At 34.8% G+C, this 17,305-nt stretch overlaps 3 protein-coding genes across 3 annotated transcripts; 1 reads left to right on the forward strand and 2 right to left on the reverse strand.

Moving 5' to 3' along the window:
• Positions 1–3,033: 3,033 nt before the first annotated feature.
• mRpL21 (mitochondrial ribosomal protein L21) lies at positions 3,034–3,777 on the forward strand. The gene is made up of 2 exons (XM_068773869.1): positions 3,034–3,199; positions 3,270–3,777. The coding sequence occupies exons 1-2, from the start codon at positions 3,142–3,144 to the stop codon at positions 3,740–3,742; spliced, it is 531 nt and encodes a 176-aa protein (XP_068629970.1). The 5' UTR covers positions 3,034–3,141; the 3' UTR covers positions 3,743–3,777.
• A 1,131-nt stretch (positions 3,778–4,908) lies between these two features.
• On the reverse strand, positions 4,909–7,901 carry Rtel1 (Regulator of telomere elongation helicase 1). The gene has a single exon (XM_068773638.1). The coding sequence runs from the start codon at positions 7,840–7,842 to the stop codon at positions 4,909–4,911; it is 2,934 nt and encodes a 977-aa protein (XP_068629739.1). The 5' UTR covers positions 7,843–7,901.
• Positions 7,902–8,652: 751 nt separating this feature from the next.
• Positions 8,653–16,634, reverse strand: Elp2 (elongator complex protein 2). Its single transcript, XM_068773484.1, has 12 exons — positions 16,427–16,634; positions 15,867–16,158; positions 15,584–15,793; positions 14,880–15,101; positions 13,586–13,821; positions 13,110–13,260; positions 12,484–12,678; positions 12,002–12,124; positions 11,365–11,530; positions 10,374–10,638; positions 9,466–9,692; positions 8,653–8,814 (listed from the first exon to the last, which is right to left on the reverse strand). Exons 1-12 carry the CDS (start codon positions 16,550–16,552, stop codon positions 8,676–8,678), a joined length of 2,352 nt encoding a protein of 783 aa, XP_068629585.1. The 5' UTR covers positions 16,553–16,634; the 3' UTR covers positions 8,653–8,675.
• Between the last annotated feature and the right edge of the window lie 671 nt (positions 16,635–17,305).

Raw genomic sequence — 17,305 nt, forward strand, 5'->3', positions numbered from 1 at the left:
TGCCAAGAATTTTTAAAATAAATTATAGATAACGATACTTAAACTTTCTATTGCAATAGATAATTCATTTAATATCTGGGCAAATGTTCAAAAGGCTACACCGCGATCTAAGCGTCTATTATTGAGAACTTAACCTGTTGTAGAATGAAAGTAACTGACAGAAGTAAGAAAAGGACCAATATTTAGCCACCTCCGCACATGCAGTGAGACATAGTTTACCGCACGGTCATTCCTATGACGTGCTGCATACCAAATGATTGCGGATGGACGTGTTGGAACGGTTAGAAATAATAAGACACGCGTTGTATTGGAACTAAATATGTTATATTCAACGAGCAAGTCAATGTTTCCTCCTCTCCATTATTGCAAGTTTACCGGGGGACTCGGACGGGGTACTCGTCTGTTACGTGAAATCACAAAAATAACTCATGCGTAATAGAGGGCATTATAAAAATAGCCCACGTGTTCGGTCACGTGACTTTGAGTAGTAGTGGGGGAGGAGGTGACGTATAAATAACAAGCGGCGACGGACTGAGCTCACTCTGTGTTTGGCACTAATCGGTGTAACATAACTCCTGAAGATGCCCCGTGGAGGGGTGAAACACGTGTTTTGAGTGATTTGGCGGTGGCGGTTGTGTGATTCGCATTGTTTGCCGCATACGCATTTGTCAGCGGGCTAGCGGGCGGTGCATTTTATTGCACGACTACCACTGCATGTGCGGAGGTGGCTAAATACTGGTCCTTTTCTTACTTAGGATGGACTTCCGCGAGGTAACGCCTGCTTCCATTAAATAACTGACGAACCTGGCGGATTGGCAAGTTAAAGAGGCAGTGGGCAGATCGCAGCGCGCAGAGCTGATGGTCACTGGTGCTTTATGGTTCTGGAATTGAGACAGCAACGAATATCGTGTAAAAGACGTCGAAAGACACCGGATGCCGCTTCCAACAGATCTTACTGGAAATCTACGTAAGCCTATGTCCAGCTGTGGGCATGATAAGAACTTATTTTCTTTATATTGTTTAAATTTATGTTCGTAAGTTTGTTCGTTTCTCTTCCTACGAGACAGCTTGTGTAAACTGTAGCTACATTATTTTACCAATGATTCGTCTTCAGACACCAATACGGTATTTCTATATAATTTTATATATATCTAAATGCCATATTTTTTTTATTTCGTTCATTTTATTTTGAATTTGAAACTTCAGTCATATTGATTATTAATTCTAATAGTAATACTTACAATTTAATTTAAAAGTGAATTTAACAACAAATTGGTGAGGAGGATGGTCGACGTTACAATATTTTATAAGACAAAGGTGTAGTTCGAAAGAAGAACATCGACTAGCTGCTGCCAGCTACTCTGGTACCTTATGGCATCAAGATTGTTGAAATCTGCTATTTACTTTTCGGAATTTAGTCTTTGTTTTTGAAAATGGAATGTTAGTCATATTGATTATTCATTCTAAAGTAAACTGACATTTGCTCTCAATTTATACACGGTACACTTTTTCCGATAAAGTGTTTAGTATTACTAAATAACATAATGATAATATAGTAACGAATAGCGGTTTCAAAATTCGTGTTACTGTCTATTAAAATTAATAAATATTTATTATCTGTGCCTGCCAGACTTTGTACAGCCAGAAGTAATTGAAGTTATAGATTAAAAATAGCAGATTATTACGATATATATATAATAAAAAAATGTCGATATTTCACAAAATATGGGTAGAAAGCTCGAGCTATAAGCCGGAGATAATGGTTAAGAGTACACTCGGCGACAGACAAATAATAATTTCATGCGGCGGCGCTGAATGTACCGCGCTAACTAATGCACACACAGGCATTGAGCCACGTCTGCACTTTTACGCAGTGTTAGCTCTTTGTTAATTAATGTTAGCTTCATGCGAGTATATGCTTTTTCCGCAGTGCGCTACGAAGGCTCGCCCGTTGCTGGCTGCGGTCACTGCTACGTATTCACAGCTTCCGCTTTACAATCTTTATAACGTATAGGAGCTTTTACAGATTACAAATGAATTCCACATTTATTATTGCATATTTCTTGTTAGTTTTTTTTTATTTGGTTCTGCGGACTTATTACGCAAGTCATTATTAATATTCCTTCAACTAAACGTCCATTGAATTGTAACTTAATTTTTAAACTTAACTTTCACAGTTGGAAGTAAATACAATAAAACTGTGAATTTTATTCTGTATTATAGTACGAAAAATATAAAATTTCCATGTATTTTAGCATTTTTGTAAAACTTTCATACAATTTTTAATTAAGAAATTATTAATTTGGTAATATCGTACAATATTATAAAACGTTTTGAAAACTTAATAGCATAAGTAGGCGTTCAGAAATCTAATATGGTATAAAAATGGTAACAAATAAAATAGCGATGTGGTATTATCTTAATAACCTATGTTTCATATTTCTATGTTAAATTCATTTAAAATAATTAACATTTATTAATAAATGATATATTTCGTATATCCAGTATCAATAATTACTAATAATGTAACCAGGATTCGTGCGTCTTAATGTAATTGTCCCTCATCTCCGCTTCTGTAATTTCACTCCCTTAATTGGACATTAATGTATTAGCATCGCTTTATAACAGGTAAGTGAGTGTTCTGTTTCAGCTTTAAATGTCCTACAGCCTAGCCTTAAATAATTCTGAAACGAAGATAACTAATTTGCATATTTTTTTACGCATTAAAATGTTATGATAAAAGTTTTACGTTATTTATAAATTACTAAATATTACAATAAATGTTAATCATTGCAAACAGACATGTACTTCTTATATTAAAATGTCGAAATAATAGACCCATTTCTGTTTATAAGATAAGTTAATCACTTTTATCTCTTCAGCAATATATTAATATAGTAAAATATATTTAACATAGTAAGATTGAAGTTCTTTTTATTATCGAGTAAATAATTTTTCTTTTTGTTATATTTAATTTATAATGAAGTTACATATTTTTAGAACTGGTAACACTATACGTCGCTCATTTATGACAACTGTCATAAAGAATATTTAGGTTATATTCTAACAAGTAAATAGAATGGAAATGTTTTAAATTACAACCGTAATATAATTAATAATTATAAATACGTATAATTAAAAATGTCATTAATCAGAGCAGGATTGCAGAAGCTTGCTAATGTATTTAACAGTGGTCATGGTATGAATATTATCTAATTTTAAATCTATTTTAGTAGACTTAAAAAATAACTTCACTTTGTATATTTCAGGTGGTATACTGTCTAGGTTTATAACAAATGCTGCAACAACTCAAAAGAACATAGCAGATACGCAAAAGGACGTTATCGCAACATGTAATAAGTTAATAGAAGAAAAACCATCGCGAAATTTCGCTATAATACACCTCCTGGGTAAACAGTGGAGAGTTAGCGATGGTGACCTGCTTGTAGTCGAAGGTTATTGGCCGCCTAACATCGGTGATAAAATTAAATTAGAAAAAGTGCTTCTTGCTGCGACAAAGGACTTCTCACTCATCGGACGACCACTCGTCCAACCTGGTCTGGTTAATGTGACTGCGACCATAATATCTAAGGGGCTGTCTCACACGCGAACTCACTTCAAGAAGAAGAGGAGGAAGCAGTTCATGAGGATCAACTTCCAAAGAGCCCAGCAGACTATGTTGAGAATAAACAGTGTTGATATTTGTAACAAAATAAATGAGGCCCCCAATAATGTGCATTAGATAACTATATGATTTTTAATTAGATTGTAAAAATATATTATGTTGTTTTATTTTGATCACAGCCTAATTATTGCTGCAAATAATCATTTCCCATATATTTTTCCCTACTTAATATTTCCTTACAGGTCTCATTAAATGCCTGTTATTATGCATTTACATTTCCTTTCTTTAGTTTTGTCTATTAATACTGGGAGATGTTTAAAAAAATCTTCATTAACCAATAACACCGAGCTGTTATTAAAATATAGATAAAATATAATAATTATTAAATCAATATTGGAACTTTTCAGGAGAACCCTTATTGATCATAACTTTTTAACTAATTTATTTTTGACTAATCAGCTTTAATGTTATAGTTGTGAAGAAGTAATAAGAAATTCCACAAAATATCTTTTAAAAAAATGTTTGAGGAACTTGATTTTTTATCCGAGTGGCTTCAATCATCTTATAGATAAAAATTACTAGGTAATTTTGATTTAAAATTTTAGACTAATATTTAATAAAAAGCACATTATGCTATGTATATATTTATTTATTTACTTTATATTTTACACCATAGATAACAAATAAAAGAAACAATTTGTATAAAGGTATAAGAGGTGGTCTTATTGCATGTGATAGTCTACCTGATAACCTTAGGATAGAGTTGAGAGACATAAAGGAGAGTACAGTATAGGGTGCACATACATTACACGCAAATATGTAAAAAATATATATTTATATAGAACAGATATATAAATATGAATAAATAACTTCTTCTACACAATATCATACGGCCAACATAATGCTATTTTACCATCTTTTTAAATGTTGATAGCAAATATATTTAATTACCATATTTAGAAATATACCATAAATAAACATTGCATTAGTTCAAAAAGTAATATAGTAATACCCTTGTAACACTAAAGATTAGTATGGTACCATCTTTAGGTTTTAATTGAACATATTTCATTTTTTAAGAACATGATTTAAAATTTATTATGAACTGTGCAGTACATAGATATAAAGAGGGAAATCCCCGCATTTTTGGAAGTGGAAAAACATGTTATTAAAGTCACATGTAGTGTAAATCACTAAATTTGTCCTAAAATTAATTTATTGATTAAATATTGTAATAAATTATCAATTTTCCTAATTCATATAATTTACTTTATATTCATACTTTAAATCTTAAATTTAACATTATCACAGTATTCCTGAAATTCATTCTTATGTTCCTCCTTAAGAAACCTTTTCATGCCTTTAAATAAGTAAAATAAACGGTTGTTTTCGAATAGAGATGATAACGTTTTCAACAATGTACTGTATTCTCCATCTTTTTTGTATGCAGATATGGATAATTGAAATCTTTTGTATTGTTCAACATCCAAAAGCACTTTTATTTCTTTGACAAAATCAATTAATGATACTGGTGCAACTCTTTCAGCACTACCATTATTGGAACTATTACTCGCTGCAAGATTCTCTTCAAAACCAAATGATTTAATTTTCAACTTCTTTCTCTTAACTGTACTTATATTAACTTCTTCATTGTTTCTTTTATGTATAGTCACTAGAGATTGACTAGTTGTTGGCATAGATTCATTGCTAGAATCTAATGCACTGAATAGATCTTTAGTTGCTTTTGGTTGAAATTCATTTAAGTATGCAGATTTCTGAGCATTTTTGTAGAAGTCCATTGAAAAATCAGCATACACTTCATTAGAGTTTGGATATTGGCTTACTGATTTTCTTTGTGGATCTTTAGAAACAATTCTAGTATTAGCAGAAGGGAAGGAAGCGCCTTTAGATACTGTTGTACCATTTTCCTTGTAATTAACATTTGCTTCATATGGTAGTAGAGGTTTTAATCTAGGCGCTGGTAAAGATGTTTCGGCATTCTTAAAAAACCTACAAATTTCACTCACTGTTTCTCCAAACTTATTTGATAAGTTTATATAGTCTCTAAGCCAGGCAGACAACTGGTTTTTCAATCTTGGACTATTAAACCTAGTATCGCAAAGTAAAATTGCTCCATAGTCATTTTTATGTCTTATCACTCTACCAATCGCTTGGTTTACTGCTCTTGTAGCTTCTAAAGCATACCATTCATCTCCTGATAAATATTCTTTGTCTTTAACTCTGAGTTCTTCCAAATATTTCTTCTTTAATATAATTCTTGGATCCTTTAAAGGTGGGAACGGAAGGCCAGTTATAATAACAGCTCTTCCATTCATATCTGCAAAATCTAAACCTTCAGACACTTTACCTCTGCAGACAGCCATGAAGCAAGCTCCTCTTGTACTTGGGTCACTGATTTTGCTGTAATATTCATTAATGATAGCATTGAATGTATCCTTACGTTGTGGTTCTACGAAAATAGGTTTAATATTATTGATACTTGACCAGATGCCTTCATTTTGCCACATTTCTTGACACTTGGACATGATGGGATAAGATGGAAAGAAAACCAGCAAACCATCTGGTACCACTCGACAGAAACTCAAAATTGTTCTGCCTAAGGATGATATATACTTAGGATTGTCCCTATTTTGGTAACTTGAGTTCAATGGTGTTGAATCAGGGCCTTGTCCGATTATTTTCACACATATTTGATTTGATTTGACTATATGAGGATTTTCTAACTGAACACCAATAGGTATACCTAGTTCAGAAATTAGAGGTTTTAGAGGAGCCAAGGTTCCACTGGTTAGTATAATGCTTCTAACATTTTGCTCCAGCAGTTGTTTCATACCGAATCCAGGACTGAAACACCAATAACTGAGTACCCTTTCACTGGATTTAGCATTAGACGCTTTTAAGGATCCCCAACTATCGGACTTCTTATTTCTTTTATCTTCAATATTAATGTGTACCTTATAACATAGTTTCACACGCTCTTTATACGAATGTGTGGTGCCACTAAACACAACATTAAGTAGGTCAACAATTTTCTGTAGACCTACTCCTTTACGTTGAAACGGTGATGCACTGGCTGTGGAGAGGTATTGGATCAGATTCTCTATTAAAGTTATCACAGTCATTTGATTATGGTCTTTTATTTCAGCCTTTGCTAGAAGTTCAAATATAAAACTACCAGGGTATGTAATGCCATCACTGCCTACACTAATTTCATCAATGGCCTTCTCTAATGCCAGCATCATTTCCTTTAAAATACATAAATCGTCACATGTGAAGTCTTTTGGCTGATTACTGTCAATTGTTGCATCAACTTCCTCGGAGCTTTCACTGAAAGTTTTCATCACATGTGTTACTTCATCAATACATAACGCTACATCAGTTGTACGTATCTGCAGTGAAGCTGATTCCTCGCACATTTTCTCTACATTATGAGCTTCATCCAAAATAACAATATTGTTCATCAGTTCAACTCCATTTGCTTTTCTTGATTTTGGATCTAATATGTAATTGTATGGCATAAAAATAATATCAGCATCCTGTTTGAGTTCCTTAGACAAATAATATGGACAACATTTAAGCTTCTTACCAACACCAACCAAATCTTCTATATCTAATATTTCATCACCTTTCACAGATCTATCCTCTTTCTTTGATTCTACATTGTTATAAAAGAAACATGTTCTAGCTTTAACTCTTAATTGACACATATGTACTTTATTCATGTTGTTTGTTTCTTTGGAAACTTCTGGATGGATACACATCTGATCTCTAGAACCTAAAACTGCTGCCTTAACGTGGCGGTAGCTCGATCTTTTTAACTCTTGCATAGCTTGTGTAAGTTGCGAATGCGTTCGTGATGAGTAAATGATTTTCGGCATACCCCAAGATGTGTTATCCTTCGATTTGCCAGAACCAGCTTTTAAGTTCTCTCTCAAATTATTACTGAAGCCACCACTGCCATGCTCCGTAAAATTACCAACCTGTGCATTCATTTGTAACTGAGCTTTCTTCACTAACAGCCATGCTAATGATGAACATAATAAGCACAGGGTTTTACCGGTTCCAGTGGGCGATTCCAACAAGGCATTGGTGTTGTTTTGTAATGATTCGATGACTCTCTCCATATACGATCTTTGCACATCGTAAGGTTCAAATGGGAAACTAACTGGTATCCCAGATATCATTATTTCGGGCATTTTTATTGTTATACACTAATTTAGCAAATATAATTTTAACTATGCTTTATATTATAATATATTTTATATTAGTTCTCTTGTCTTATATTTACAATAATAATTTACTATTTGACATATGTTAATGTTGACAAATAATTCCCGCCTTTTTTGCGGTAAACAGTTTATGTAGTTAATAAAATTTTCACAGATAATTTATTAAATATTAAAATATAAGATTGTTAAAAAGTGCCTTCGATAGCTAAAAGAAACCATTGTGTGGTTACCAGGACATTAATTTAGTGAATTTTAGTTTAGCCTTATAGGTCTAGTTGTCCCATTTGTATTAAGAATTTAATACAAAAATTAATATTTCAGAGCTAATCGTTATATAACTCCTAAATAGTTCATAGAAGAAAATTATGTTATTAATTATTTGAAACTTAGCTTCGTAGATTAACTTTCAATGTTTTCCTATACTAAAAATTTTAGATCTTTCATAAATTTCCAGTTTATGCTATTTTAAATTATTTAATTACATATAGATTAACGTTTTTATTCGCGACACATTGTAATCCTCGTATATCACATTGTTTAAAAAAGTTTCATCACCTTTTTCTAGCTTTCTCCATCCTGTCATCATATTACAAGGTTCAATTCTACATTCGTTTGTTTATTCAGATACACCATAGAAATTCTATAGTTACAAAAAATGTGTGAGGAAATTATTATTACATATTTTTTTATTTATCTGCATCTATTATACTGTACACAGCACAAATCTAAAATTCAAAAGAGAAACAGGAAATAAAAAGGAGCAATATTAAAAAACGGTTATAGTAATAATATATTTATTGCTATATAAGCACAGTGATATTGTGTATCCGCACTAAGTGGTCACTACCACAGCTTGCCAGCAACGCCCTCTTGTTGGGCCCGTTGTCCGTGAAGGTTGGATTAAAAGTCAACCTTTTTACAGTCAAATGATGCGCCGCACTGAAATAAACGACGGTACATGTATTAAAAAATTGAGCTCCACGAATAAATCAGCTTTTTAATAGATCGTATTATTATTTTATTTCACTTAGGCGAATAGTAAGGTAATTTATCATTGTTGATTTTCCGAAGCTACATTCAATGTATCCAAATAATTCAAACATGACGAGGACAGATATATTTTACATGGTTCATTCAAATTCTAGTTAATTCTTCATCGTTTTAAGGATACTTTGCAGTTTAAAAGATTGATTAATTGATACCATTTATCTGTGGCATCCACAAAAACCCACGGTAATAATACATGAGTACAGTTTAGTGTGCGAGCGGGCGCGCTTTAGGAGCGAGGGAGATAGACTTCTGCCCCGCGCTCTTGCATGACTTGTAATCAAGCAATTCAAATAAATATAGCCCAGTTTTCTAATAAACAATGAGCAGCCACCTATATCCGTGCACCATTTATTTCTACCCTTGTTGAGCCTCAATAAATCTAAAGTTAACAATAAAAAAGTGTAATATTAATATATATATTCACCGATTTATAACTTGTAGTGGCGTAAGTAATGTCTTATAGGCATTCTATACCATTCAACCAAAGGTGATTCTGAGATAATTAGTAGGCAGGAAATGAAGAAGCAAACTCATTCTCACCTATTATCCAGCTCCTGTAACACAGTCCAACCGTCGACCTTGAAGCTATATACCCTGATGATGCCGCTTTCAAACCCTGTGGCCAGGATCCGTGTGTTACCAACTAGGAATGGAGCAAAAGCCAGTGCCGTCACTGAAGTGTTAGCCAGCTCTAAAGCCTGTCCTAGGAGACCGTAATTCTGGAGAGACGTGGCATTCGACTTCTCTGTTTTGGACCATACACACACCTGCAAATGGTTTGATGGTTACTTTAAGCAAGTATATGTATTATATAAAATTATCATTGCTCACAAACGTGATTCTCTTAAGCTGACTCCCTATCCCTCACTCTATCTCCCCATCTCTTTCACTCCCTCTATCCATCTCTTCTACTCCCACTTCCCATATCTCTCTTTCTCTTTCTGTCTCACTCTAGGATACGTCTCTGAGAGGATTTTTGCGCGTCGACATAGTTAAATTAAGTACATAACATAGAAAACTATCACATGATGATCATCTATGCTTAGAAAGTAGTATCTCAATCTTTATAAGAGGAGTCATGTGTACCAACAGTGGGCAAATAACTGTAACACATTACACCAATTTAATAGTAAAAATGAATTTAATTATGCCAATTATACAAAAAAATAGTATGAAGTAGATGTTTAACTATGCTTAGAAGTACAGATATCTTCTTCTCTATCTAGAAGCCTTGAGTACCAATAGTGGGAAAATAATGGCAATATAATGCTACCGAAACCGCTGTACCGCACCTTAGGAAAGTGCGGGGAGGTGGGGGCGCCCTTCAGTCTCGCCGCACATATACCTAAACGCACCCCGCCTTCGAAGCTGCTAATGACACATTACACTTACACGTACATTTACTATAATTAATTTGCTTCGACACTTAAAATCAAACACACTCTAACCTTCCCATCTCTTGATCCTGTAGCAAACACCTCGCCATCAGCTGCCCAAGCGCAGCACCATATGATCCTTGAATGTACGCCATTGGTCTTGTCTGTACATGCGGCGACAGCAAAGGAATTAGAACCTTGTTCTCTATGGAACAGGGTCCACCTTCGGTCTCGTGATACCGCTAGCAGGTGATGGCTGTCGGGCGAGAAGGCGAGTTGGGTCACCGTCAGTTGGTGTGACACGAGCTTTTGTATCTGTTGCCAGTTGGTAGTTTCCCTGGAACGAATGATTCCTTTAATACCCGTAATGGTCTGGAAGATATCTAGGCTATTTTATCCGTGTAGTCGAATTGGAAACCGTTTGCGACCATTACTATACAGAATATAAACAGACTAGCGTTCGAAGTGTTCTCATACTCAGCTTTGCATCCTAACAAGCATGCTCACTTAACTCAAAGTGTCAACCTAGTTATATATTAGCCGAAAACATACAGAAGCAACCACTCCTAAAAATATAGCAGGGTTGCCAGGTAATTAAAATTAGGAGCATTCGTATTTATATATATATATACCTTTCTCTGTCACACACATCTTTCGACTCTCTCTCACACAGACACGATTGGTTGTAAAAATAAATTAGTTCTAAGGTTCGTTAACGTAATTTTAAGTTTTTTGCTAGCTTGTTACCATGCTTTTCCAATTTCGGAAGTAAATCGAAGGATGTGAAAAAGCAAACAAATTATTTGTACCTAAGATTCTGACTTCATGTAATTAGCAAACCGATTTATAGGGCAATATATACACTATTACCATAGGATCCTTTGAAATATTCAGAAAGCTTACATTGGTAGATTTAAAAAAAATATCAAACATTTTTTTTGCTTAATGTTCCTACATTGTAAAATGCTTTATAAAAGATAGAACAGGTCCATCCGAACAGGTGCTAGAATCAACTTGAGGTCAACAATTTGAAAAGAATGAAAGAAATGTAAGTCTTGCTTACCATATGAGAACGGCAGCGTGTTCCGCGTTGGTAGCGCGGCAAGCGGACGCTACCAAAGCCCCGTCCCCGCTGGCGTCCAGGGCATATACCTCATATCCGTGACCATACAGCTTGTGCAACTCTGGCCACAGCGTGTTCTGCACCAATGTCTCCTCGGTTGGAGGTTCTGGTGGAAGAACTTTGTTGTTTACACAAGTAAAGAAACTTTAGTTTAGTGTTGCAAGGTATAGAGCTCCCCCAACGATCGCACGATGACCAGTCCTGGGCTGCCCCTTTCGACTTCCAGCGAACTTAATTATGTCGTAAGTCCACCTTGTAATGCGGCTCGTGGTCGCTACCCGAGAAACTCCACTCTGACAGTCATTGGTTGCACTAGCGATAAGCCCCGCCCACTGTCACTTTCACAGAAACGCCCACTGTCACACAAACGAGCAATTATTATAGCTACGTCGTTTGAGACAAAAAAAATCCATTTGTTTTGGGCAGAACCAAATGATATTTCAACTTTTGACAAACAGACGCTTGGCAAATGTCACAGACAGTACTACCAACCTAAGAAAAATTCACCTGCCTTCCTAATGCCTGGGAATTTTAAATGACAATTTCACCCTACTCTTTGAAGACAGTAATAACTTACCATGTAATTGTATCGACACGAAGTATCCATCATTGTCATCTGTTTTCCCAAGGTTTCCTTGTTCACCGTTGAACACTGCCTTATTAGATAGACCCAGTGATGGGACAGATGCTCCTTCAGGTCCTGTGAATATATCGGGTACCATTTAGAAAAATTGTACTGTGTTACGAAAGAAAATCTACTGTGACACTTCAAGTGTTTTTCACGAGTTCACTTCTAATGAGGTCCATCGTAAGTAACCACGCCTGGGATCCGTAAATCATCAAGCAACACACATTGGTCAGAGACCTTCATCTTCGGTATTTTGGAAGAGAAAAGCTTTCAGAACTTTCCAAATAGTTTCGGATGTTGCCAATAGATGGCGCTGGCAGGCGCTTGCCTTGCATTTTAGTTTAGTAAAGGCGGTTGCACAAAGCACGCTGTTCTGTAGATTAGTCTATACAAGTATAAACAAAAAAATCATAATTAATATCCAGACTCACCGCCTATTTCTTCTGATACTAACTGTTCTCCAACGATATTCTTAAAATTCTGGAGAAAATTATGAGGAGCCTGGAACACCCTGATGACCTTCTCCTCCGCAGCAGACGCGAAGGTTGTAGAGGAAACGGGAGCAAGTGACGCCATATCGTACCCGTGGACCTGGGGCCGAGCGATTTCATGCCACTCTTCAGATCCTAAGAAAAGAACGGTTCTGGTGAAAATAGTTATTAAATAGTTCCACTGCTCATATATTGCGAAGAACATCGTAAGGAACTATATCCCAGGACGTACAAGTCGAAAATGTGAATATGAGACATCAACTAATATAAACCTAGTATCAGATCTAAGTATCGACTTTCCAAAAAGTAACATTGGCTCCAAATATGTGAACCAACGTCCCTTTTATGCCTATATTTTAATAACAGTTCATGAAGTTGCTAAAACTTGATAAGAGATGGCGTTTGAAACGCTTTAACTTCGGGCATCGCCGATAGATGTCACTTTCGTTGATTGCTTCATGCTATTGCCAGTTAAAATGCTATATATTGGCAATTTTGACACACCATCCCTACTTTCAGAGCAATAATATAAAAACACATGAAGATTTTAGTCTGCAATGACTCACCATCAGATCTTTTCCAGGGTGCATGAAGCCTGGTGGTCTGATCCAAGCTAACACTGAGCAAGTATCGGCCTTGCTTCGGCTCCCAGCGAGCATCTTCCACGCTGCCAAAGTGCCCACCGCAAACAACCCTCGGCTGCCACTGTTTACTTTCCTTCAAACATATAAATCATATATATATATATAAATAGATGCCATCTACTGCAGTCTCCTTTAAACATATAAAATTGGTCAATTCATATATAGAAATGAATTTAAAAAAATATTGTGGGAAATAACTTTTAGAATAAAACTGTTTGAACTACAGTCTTCAACGACAGATGGCGCTAGCCATCGATACCCGCGCAACAAGGGTAGTCATATAACAGTACAAGTATAAATCAGACGAACAACAATAATTAACAAACAAATATTGAAGTTCTTCTCGGTTCATGATAATTGCTGCGATAACCATTTAAATTTAAAATAGTTTTTCTTACCTCATTCAAGGTCCAAATATGAAAAGACCCATTGTATCCATGACCGAGGAAAGATTTGCCACCTGGACCAAACCGGCTGCCGTAAAAACCTAAGCCGTTACCCCCCACTTCTCCTACCCGAACTTTTTCAACCCATGCGCCTTGACCGAGCTCCGACGACTCTGGTTCCCAGATGATGAGGGTCTTATCAAGGGATGATGAGAGAAGTCTATACACCGGGATGTATTTATTAGAAGCTGAAATTCAAATAAAAAAATTATATGAATTAAATTGTTGATAATAATTCTTCTTTATCTTTCCTATTGCCTAGCACACAAGCGCTATCTATTGATGACTTGATTTATTATATTTGAGTTGCTACTTTAAAAATATTGGCTTGAAAAAAGTTTAGGTTATTTATTTCAAGTGGCAACATGAAATTTGAATCCAAAAAAACACCAAAATAAACACACATCTTGTCTATCTCTTGAGTTTCCCTTCAACCTGTACCACATTTAACCAAAATTAAAAAAATATGTCTAAACTTCATTTTAATATCATGAATGCCTAGAAATATTTAAAAATAGAATGTAAAAACGTAGTTTTATCCAAGTAGGTCCCAATGTTCTCTATATACTACTACTGCGAGATTCGGGTCAAACCCTTCCCCATCTAGTCTAGAAATGACCAGCCAGCTGTATTTAAGAACTGGTCTCAAGGAAGGTCAGGGTTTTTCGGCTGACGTCTCGAGGAGTCATGTAAGGCGTTAACAAAGCGATCTTACCAGATAGGGTCAGTGCATTACCAGGTGTCAAAGTGAATTAGAGTTCATAGTGTGAACACATAGCGTGTTTGCGGAGATATAGTTGTGTGATTGCGTAGTTACCAAATTGCGCGCTAATAGTATATATCCATGGCTATGTTACTCCAGTGCCATAAATAAGCACATTTGGAACATAACATAATTAATGTCTATTGGATTTTCTATTTAATATTACAATAGGGTGCCAATAACACCAAAAACGAAACAATATTAGACAAGAATCTTTATTCTTTCATATCAGACCATAGACACTTACTGCAAGGCATATACCTTTCCTAAAGATCACTTAAATAAACGACCTTTCATTGCCCACATTCAGACACTTGCTGCGGTCTTGATTATATCCACCTAGTGGGGCCTACACATACCGTGTGTATCAACTACAATAGCCACTAGCACAAGCAGTGTACCCCACCAACTGCCAATTCAGACAAGAAATTCTTCGAGATATCTTGGTGACTGGTTAATTTGGTGATTTCCTCAGAAACTTACCCTTGTCATATTTTTTTGGATGCCACTGAACTCCATAAACCCAGCCTTCGTGGCCAGCGAGCACTGCATCCAGCTTCACCGACCAATCTTTCTCATAGGCTTGGAATAATTTCTGCTCTACCCGAATCTCTAGAGTTGGTTCAGCATCTACATGTAAATGGATCCTCCATAGACGGATGTATGTGTCCTGTGAGGCGGAAGCTAGCAACACTGAGTTGTCATCTGTAATGGAAAGGTTAACATGCATTTTAAAATTTATCTTTTATCTCATTCATTGTTTATAAAAAATATATAAGTCAATGTATGTTTGGAAATGCCAACTGTGTATGAACTGATTGAAAAGTCCTTTTAGGCCTTTAAAAAAAGACTAGAGTGCCATAGAAACTTAGTAAAGATATCACATCATAAGAAGCGGTTAATCTCCAAAAACAAACAATTTAATCATCAAATTTATTTGAAACTTTCTGGCTGATTGCAAATAAAAAAGGTGGATCTGTGACATGGTCATGGTCTACCAACAGCATACTTTGTAATTTCTATGAGAAGTTTACATTTTTATGGGCTTGGTATATCATTTAAACGTAATCCTGTCAAAATGAAGATTAAAAAAATACATGACTCTTTTCTGCAGTAGAAAAATGATTTTGTACATTGTAAAACATGATACAGTTAAAGTAACTTTATTTATGAACAAATAGACTCACCTACTTCCAAAACGTCTAGACCTCGTACCCAATCTTCATGGCCCACCAGCATATGGACTTTAAGATAGTCTTGTCCGGCAAACAAATGTATTTTATGATCATCTAGAGCACAGAATAGAATTGGTTGGCCCACTATTGGGAGCATGCAGGCGTGTAAAGTCAAACAAAGTCCAGAATTAAGATTTATTGTATGCTTTAACAATGTCTTTCCTGTAATAAATATTTCCATATAAATATAGCACTTAAAAAAAATTTAATCACTTTTAAATAAAATGATTTTTACCATTGATTCTTTCCCATACTTTAACAGTGGAATCTATAGAGCCGGTATATACAATTAAGTCATCCCCTTCTGTATAAATACCATATATACAAGTGACACCATTAGTGTGATCAACCAAAGTACTTGTAACCTTCCATACATTATTTTCCAAGGTCCAAATGGCAGCTGTTTTATCTGCTGAGGATGAAATAAATTCTGTACAACTGCCATTAGGTTTGCGGAGCCATTTGACAGAATTTACTTTAGATTTGTGATGGCTGAGTACTGTAAGAGGGTCATTGCCTTTTTGTAACTGAAAAAAAAAACATAGTTATGTGTTTTTTTTTAAATTTCAGAATAATGTTTAAGCTGCAATTTATAATGAGTAAATAATAACTTTAAGGATTTTGTAAATATTTTACATTAATGCCACTAAAACCTTCATAGGAAGGAACGTCTGTATGTTTTTATAAGATCTGATAAAGGACTTAAACAATTCGTAAACATTATCTGCCTGAGTTAGACGGGCTTTAATAACATATAGTATTATTGCATTAATGAATGTTCGAATAAGAGCATACCGTATTGTAAACAATAACAGCATTGGAGGCTCCGAAACATACAAGTCCTTCGTTATTCCAATCCGCGATCTCCGGAATGCGATTGCACGCGACCGATGTATAAACCTGTTCAACAGTAACTTTCATAATGAACAAAAGTTAATAATTTCGTTGTTACAACTTAAGAAATCATGTAAATATAACAGTTTGAGGTTAGTATGACATTTTATCATTATGACATTGACAACTTATTTGACAAGATGTGATATTAAAAAAAGCACTATAGTAATGACGAAACAATTTCAACTTTTTAATTTTGACTCTAAATGTGGGTCTACGTACAATAACGTTCCACAACAGATATTAGGTTTTCTTTTACCTTGTAACAATTGTCTTATAAATTTATAAATAAAGGATTAATAAATGATTGGCTGTACAATAACCCAAATTAAATGCTTTAATTATTTATGTGATTTTTTTTCTTTCAATTTTTTAATTCATGTATTATATTGCTTTGGTTTATTGTGGTTACCTATCATAGAAGTTGCAATTGTGCTGTATTTTTTGTGATTAGTATTAACTAACAATATAAATTTTCTTGACGTCCCCACATAAATTAAAATTCACAGTGTATTATCTAATAAATCTTTTATAAATAGACTTTACTCTCCATCTCAGAGTTTTTTGTTTTATATATACTGCCTCGCGACCGTTCTGACAGCTACCCTAAACGATTATCTCCTAACTCTCATCAATATCTGGTTCGAGGGTAAACATCCTCTAATTATTCGTCAAGTATTAAACATAAAAAACAACTTTTATACTATAACGTAAGCAGTTAAAATTATATAAACATTGAAGGTGTTCGGAAAGGTTGCTACGATGTTAAGAGTCAAGCAA

The sequence above is a fragment of the Battus philenor genome, unplaced genomic scaffold (genome assembly GCF_028537555.1).
Source record: "Battus philenor isolate CCGP_79_NKW_IND1 unplaced genomic scaffold, ilBatPhil1.0.hap1 SCAF_6, whole genome shotgun sequence".
NCBI lineage: Eukaryota > Metazoa > Arthropoda > Insecta > Lepidoptera > Papilionidae > Battus > Battus philenor.

Bases quoted from the DNA above. Each gene is read 5' to 3' on its own strand.
- mRpL21 (XM_068773869.1), top strand. From the start codon at position 3,142: ATGTCATTAATCAGAGCAGGATTGCAGAAGCTTGCTAATGTATTTAAC. The intron at 3,200-3,269 runs GTATGAATATTA...TGTATATTTCAG, and splicing joins TGTATTTAACAGTGGTCATG to GTGGTATACTGTCTAGGTTT.
- Rtel1 (XM_068773638.1), bottom strand. From the start codon at position 7,842: ATGCCCGAAATAATGATATCTGGGATACCAGTTAGTTTCCCATTTGAA.
- Elp2 (XM_068773484.1), bottom strand. From the start codon at position 16,552: ATGAAAGTTACTGTTGAACAGGTTTATACATCGGTCGCGTGCAATCGC. The intron at 15,102-15,583 runs GTGAGTCTATTT...TTTCCATTACAG, and splicing joins TCTAGACGTTTTGGAAGTAG to ATGACAACTCAGTGTTGCTA. The intron at 13,261-13,585 runs GTAAGAAAAACT...ATATGTTTGAAG, and splicing joins ATATTTGGACCTTGAATGAG to GAAAGTAAACAGTGGCAGCC.